Source organism: Eptesicus fuscus, chromosome 17 (genome assembly GCF_027574615.1).
Source record: "Eptesicus fuscus isolate TK198812 chromosome 17, DD_ASM_mEF_20220401, whole genome shotgun sequence".
In the NCBI taxonomy this organism is placed as follows: Eukaryota; Metazoa; Chordata; class Mammalia; order Chiroptera; family Vespertilionidae; genus Eptesicus; species Eptesicus fuscus.
Window position 1 is genome coordinate 56,228,107 of NC_072489.1, and position 6,000 is coordinate 56,234,106.

Sequence of the window (6,000 nt, forward strand, 5' to 3'; positions counted from 1 at the left end):
CCGCAGGTCCCACACACCCACGTGGTTCTGGGAGCCAATGAAAGGACTCCCTTCTGAAACTTCTGGGTTGTTCCCTTAGGAGAAGAAAGGTGAGGCCAGCAAAGGGACAGAGGGAACCCAGGTTTGGGCGACCAAAGTGTGTGGTGTAATTCTGTCCACTTTTCTGTGGACGCAACATTTATGAAAATAAACACCTGTTAAAGAAACAAAGGAGCTGGAGTGTGGAGAGGTTCTGCCAGGTGGAGGTGCTGGCCCATCCAGGGAAGCCAGAGGGTCCGCAGGGAATGGGCTGCGGGAGGGGTCCACCAGACAGCCTCTCCCTGCCATCTAGGTCCCACCCCCTGGGCCCTGACTGCTGTCCAGGCTGCTGCCTGCCACGAAGGGGTGGGCAGCTGGGGCTCCACAGAGCCCCTGTCCACTCCCCCCTCTTTCTCAGCACGATTTGGGGCTTCCTCCCACCTCGGAGGATATCCGACTGATGGCTTAGGCCCGTTCCCCAGTGCTGCCGCGGAGGCAAGAAAGGCTCCTGCCACTGCCGCTGTGCTCACCAGTCATGGGACCAGCTCGGGGCTTCTGACTGCATTGAACGTCTGCCCCCTGGTGGTCAGTGTGTGTCATAGCAACTGGTCATTACGCTGTTCAATTGATTTGCATATTAGCCTTTTATTATATAGGATTGCTACATGTCCGGTCAGGAAATGTATTCAGCAGGTGCCCTTGCAAAGGTGAGGGGAGGCTGAGTGTGGGGGTCCAGTTGTGACCAGAATGGAGGAGGAAGTGGGCCATGATGAGATGCCTGGAGAGTAGTGGTCCAGGCAGAAGGCCAGCATGGTGCGAGGGTTAGGGGGAAGGTCAGGGGTGGTGAGGCCCCAGGCCTTGGCTGGATGCACACTGGTCTTTATATGGTGATTAGGCTGAGCTGGAGCATGGAAGCTGCACCTGGCAATAATGCAGGTGAGAGAAGGGCAGGAGTTGGGCCAGGGTGATCAGCTGGGCCTCCTCTGCCCACCCATTTGTGCCCCTCCCACTCCAGCCTCCCCTGCTCACTGCCTTTCACAGTCCTCCTTGCTCCTTACCAAGGCTGGGGGTTGGGGGCTGTCGGCTCCCAAAACTGGGCCCTGGGCGGGGATGCGAATCTGCAAGGCGCCTTTCCCGCTGGGCCTGCCTGTCAGGCTCCTAGGGTCCCTAGGGGTCCGGTCCGGGTCCTTCCCGGTGGCAGCACTTGCCCCAGGTCCCTTGGAGTAGGAAGGGCTGCCATGTGCTCCAGCCCGCCGCCTTCAGCCATCCCAGAACCAGCTCATCCTCTGCATCCCTAACCCTGTCCTCCTCCCCCAAGCGCCCTATGGGTCCATGGTCCCAGTCCAGTCCAGCAAGGCGCTAATGCGAGTTCCATTGTTTCCTGTATGTTACCAGCCCCGCCCCCCCCCAACCCCCGCCCGGTGAGCTAGGGGCCCGGAGTGGCCAGTTCACGTGGTTCTCCAGGGCACAGCTGGCCCCTAGCAGGTGCCCCATAAAGAAATGGTGAACGTGTAAGGCCTCTGCCAAATGGCGCTCTCCATTCCCACAGCGTCCTTGTTCGCAGGACGTTTTCTCCGAGGCCAGGAGGTGGCACTGGCGAGCCTCTCCCCGCTGAGGTCCGCCCCAGCCCCGAGGCGCTCCTTCCCGTTGGCAGCTACTCAACCTTCCCCGGAGAGTGTTCCTGGATCCTACCGAGGGGGCGGCGCGTGGGGGCGCCGAACGAGGGGGTGCGGTGGGAGCCCCGGTAGTGGGTGGAGGGGGCGCAGGCAGCGAAGCGCCCAGAGACGCGGCGAGGGAAGACGAAGCTAGCAGGCCTTTGGAAGGGGGTCCGGGCGGGAAGCGGGCAGCCTGTGCGCGGCATCCAGGAGTGTGCGGAAGCGGTTGGGGCACCGGCTCGGGACCCCAGCGCGCAGGACAGGACCGGGGCCTGGGGGGTGGCGCATCCAGAGGCCTAGGACCAGAAGAGCGCGGGAAAGAGGCCGCCCTCACCCCGCACTCCTGGCTCCCCCAACTCACCCGGTTCCTGCAAAACAGCACCCCGGCCCCCCATCCCGCACCTGGCCCAGGTTCCCTGGAGATCTGTGACCCTTCGGCCGGTGGAGACGATAGTCCCACTCGCGACCCCAAGTCAGCCAAGGAGGGCCTGGCTTGTAGACGGGCCTGGGGTGGTGGGAGCGCAGGGCAGCGCGTCGGGGTCTCTTTCCTCAGCTGAGCCCCCCTTCCCTCTCCCCCCTTCCCCCCTCCCCCCCGGTGTTTAAGGAGCCAAAGCGCGGCGCTCGGAGTTGGGCGTCCCTCCTGCCTTGAGCCAGGATTGCGGGGACCCTTCCGGAGGGTAACAGCCTCCATCGTTCCGCCCCGACGCGCCCCTCCTGGCCTGCCCCTAAGAACCTTAGGACGCTGAGGCCCTGGGTGGGCTCCGAAACTCCGAGGAGGGGTCCGCTGCCCCCCCTGCCCGCCTCGGCCCGCCTCCTCTGGCCCCGCCTCTGAGCCCGCCGCTCCCGAGCTCAGTGGAGCCTCGCTGCTTGCCGCCGCCTCCAGGGAGCCCAGAGCAGCCCAAACCCTGCGAGGGAGAGGGGGAGGGGGCTCCCTGTGCCGGCTCTGGGAGCGCACACGGGCTGTAGGTTCCTCCAAGACAGTGGGGCGCGGGCGAGGCCGGGGCGGGTCGCAGGGCGGGGCGGACCCCGAGCTGCGGGAATCCCAAGAACATCGATCTGGGTGTCGGGGCCCTGGCTCGCGGGACAGCCACGCCCGGATCCCCGAGAGCGGCCTCGGAGGAGGAAGCTGGGAGAGAGACTCCCGTGCGCGGGGCTGCGCCGCACGCGAAGCCGGGGCGGCCTGGGGCGCGCACCCGAGGTGGTGGATCCTCCCACGCCCAGCAGCGCGGCAGCGGCTTTCCAAGCCGCCGTCTGGCGTAGGGGCTCGCGCTGCGCCGCGAACTGCACAAAACGAAAACGGACCCCCGAGGGCCGCGGTGCGAGCGGACGCTGGGCCACTGCCCAGAGCCGGGAGGGCGGCCTTCGTTCCTGCCCCCGAAACCCCGGGCGCCGGGGCGCAACGGCCAAGTCGTTGAGGACGGACCGCACCGCGCGCGGCCCGAGAGGCTGGCCTGGCGCACCGACCCCCTAAACGGCTGTCCGTTTCCGCCCGTTTGTGCCACGGCTCCGAATGAGCAGCGAACGATATTCGCGTCTGCCACTTACTAACGTGTAACGCCACCGAAAAGGACAAAGCACCGCGGCCCGGCATTCACCCAGCGCCTCGCTCGGCTCCACCGCAACCTTGGCGCCCACACCAGTTCCTGGGGGTGGGGGCTCTTGTTCCCAGAGGACACCATGGGCTCCACCTGCCCGTCTAAAGGCCGCACGTGGGCCCGCTGCACTTGGGACGCGAACCCGCTCCCTGGGCTTCCGGGCCCCGAGCCTGCCAGGGTCCCCATTCCCGGGCTGGGGCTGCGCTCACGAGGGAAAGGCTGCTGGGCTCGGTCGGTCGCAAGCTCGGGGCTCAGGTTGCCTCCCCAGTCGAGCTGCGGCTTACACCCTCAAGACGCCCGACCGGCAGGCCAAGGCCGTCCCCGTGTTCCAACCCGCAGAGGACAGTCCTTCGGGCTGGGAGGGACGGAACCGCCGGGCCGCGTGCGTGAGCCAGCGGTCTCGCGTGTGGCCCCGGACAGGCCTCGTCCGAGCAGATTCGCGAGGGCCAAGGCCTGGGCACCCCCGGACTCTGAGCTCGTTCCCTCCGCCGCGGGTTTGCACCCCTGAGTTCCGGGAAGTGTTTGCGGTCCTGCCCCAACCTGAGAGCGGGCGGCCAGGGATCCGCGGGGCGGGGCGCTGGCCGCCTCCCCCGACAGCGCCCTCCCGCGTGGGGCGCTTCGTTGAATGGGGAGCACGACGGAGCTGCGTAGTGGATCCTCAAATCTGCATTCTTTCGGGCGATAAAATATGCTCTCGTATTTTTTCCTGATTTCCCATTAAAACCTTTGCCTAACTAAACTCCCATCCAACGGGATTTATTTCGTCCCGGGGGAGATAAATCGGGCAAATTTACAGCCCGGAAGGCACCTGCCTCGCTAATGGGCCCTTCATGGAGTGCGCGGCCGGCGGGGGCGCGCGGCGGGAGGGGCGCCGGCCAATGGCCGGGCCGCGGGCGCCCGCAGCCAATCAGCGCGCGCGCCGCACCGGGGCCCCGCGGTTATCAGCGCGTCCGGTCCGCGCGGCACCGCTCCGACCGGCCCCGGAGCCACCGCCCGCGCCCGCCGCCCGCCGCCCGCCGCCGCCCGGCCCGAGCCCCGCGCCCGCCCTCCGGGGCCGTCGGCGCCCATCCGCGCCCAGCGCCCCGCCACCCCGTGCAGCGGCGCCCGCCCGGGCCGCGCGCAAACTTTCCGGGCCGGATGGGCGCCCGGGCCAGCGGCGGCGGTGCCCATGGACGCTAACCGCCCGGGCGCGTTCGTGCTGAGCAGCGCGCCGCTGGCTGCGCTGCACAACATGGCCGAGATGAAGACGTCGCTGTTCCCGTACGCGCTGCAGGGCCCGGCCGGCTTCAAGGCACCCGCGCTGGGCGGGTTAGGCGCGCAGCTGCCGCTAGGCACCCCGCACGGCATCAGCGACATCCTGGGGCGGCCCGTGGGCGCGGCCGGCGGCGGCCTCCTGGGCGGCCTGCCCCGTCTCAACGGGCTCGCCTCGTCGGCCGGCGTCTACTTCGGGCCCGCGGCCGCCGTGGCGCGCGGCTACCCCAAGCCGCTGGCCGAGCTGCCCGGACGCCCGCCCATCTTCTGGCCCGGCGTGGTTCAGGGCTCTCCCTGGAGGGACCCGCGCCTGGCCGGCCCGGGTGAGTGGCGCGCGCAGGAGTGGGCTGGGGGCGCGGGGCTGGGGGCGGCGGCCGCGCTCACCCGCTCTCCCGTGCAGCCCAGGCCGGCGGGATCCTGGACAAGGACGGCAAGAAGAAGCACTCGCGGCCGACCTTCTCGGGCCAGCAGATCTTCGCGCTGGAGAAGACCTTCGAGCAGACCAAGTACCTGGCGGGCCCGGAGCGCGCGCGCCTCGCCTACTCCTTGGGCATGACCGAGAGCCAAGTCAAGGTGAGGCGGCGGCCGGGGCGGCCTCTCGCGGGTCCCGCTGCCCCAGGCAGACCCTCCCGCCCGCATCCTGCGAACGGCCCCCCAGCGGCCGCCCGCCTCGGCCCAGCCCTTGAGGCGCAGCTGCCCTGCTGCAGGGGTGGGGGGCCAAGGTGCGGGCCGCGGGTCGGGCATTTCGGGGGGGCGCAGCCTGATGTCCCCCTGCATCTCCAGGTGTGGTTCCAGAACCGCCGAACCAAGTGGCGCAAGCGGCACGCGGCGGAGATGGCGTCGGCCAAGAAGAAGCAGGACTCGGATGCCGAGAAGCTGAAGGTGGGCGGCTCGGACGTGGAGGACGACGACGAGTACAACCGGCCCCTGGACCCCAACTCGGACGACGAGAAGATCACGCGGCTGCTCAAGAAGCACAAACCCTCGAACTTAGCGCTGGTCAGCCCGTGTGGCGGCGCGGGGGACGCCTTGTGAGGTCTCGCGGGGCCGGAGGGCCAGGGTGGGGCGCAGCCGGCCCTCCCCGCCTCCAGCCGGAGTTGTATATATATTTTTACAGAATAAGTTATAAAGCTGCCGGCTCGGGCTCGGCGGAATCACTTTGTATCATCAATAAATTATTTAACACGGCCCGTCGGAGCCGCGGCTCCGGCTGCACCGCGTGTTTCTTCCCGTCCCATCTCGGCCGCCTGGGTCGCGCGCCCTAGAGCGGAGGTTGAGGGCTGCTCGGGCTCCGCCGGGGACAGCGAAGGCCCGGCGCGCAGGCGGCGGCCCGGCCCTGCGAACCCTAGGCGGGAAGGAGCCGCTGGGGGCGGCGCTGGAGGAGCTGCAAGGAGCCAGACGGAGCGGGCGCGGCGCCTGCAGGTGAGACGCGGGGCCGCAGGTACAGCCTCTCCTCCCCGGGGCTGCGGCCTGCCAGCGGG

The 6,000-nt window shown here is 68.7% G+C and overlaps 1 protein-coding gene across 1 annotated transcript; it reads left to right on the top strand.

The window, feature by feature from the left end:
* Window positions 1-4,436: 4,436 nt before the first annotated feature.
* On the top strand, window positions 4,437-5,701 carry NKX6-2 (NK6 homeobox 2). Its single transcript, XM_008144377.3, has 3 exons — window positions 4,437-4,842; window positions 4,920-5,092; window positions 5,303-5,701. The coding sequence occupies exons 1-3, from the start codon at window positions 4,437-4,439 to the stop codon at window positions 5,552-5,554; spliced, it is 831 nt and encodes a 276-aa protein (XP_008142599.1). The 3' UTR covers window positions 5,555-5,701.
* The last annotated feature ends 299 nt before the right edge of the window (window positions 5,702-6,000 follow it).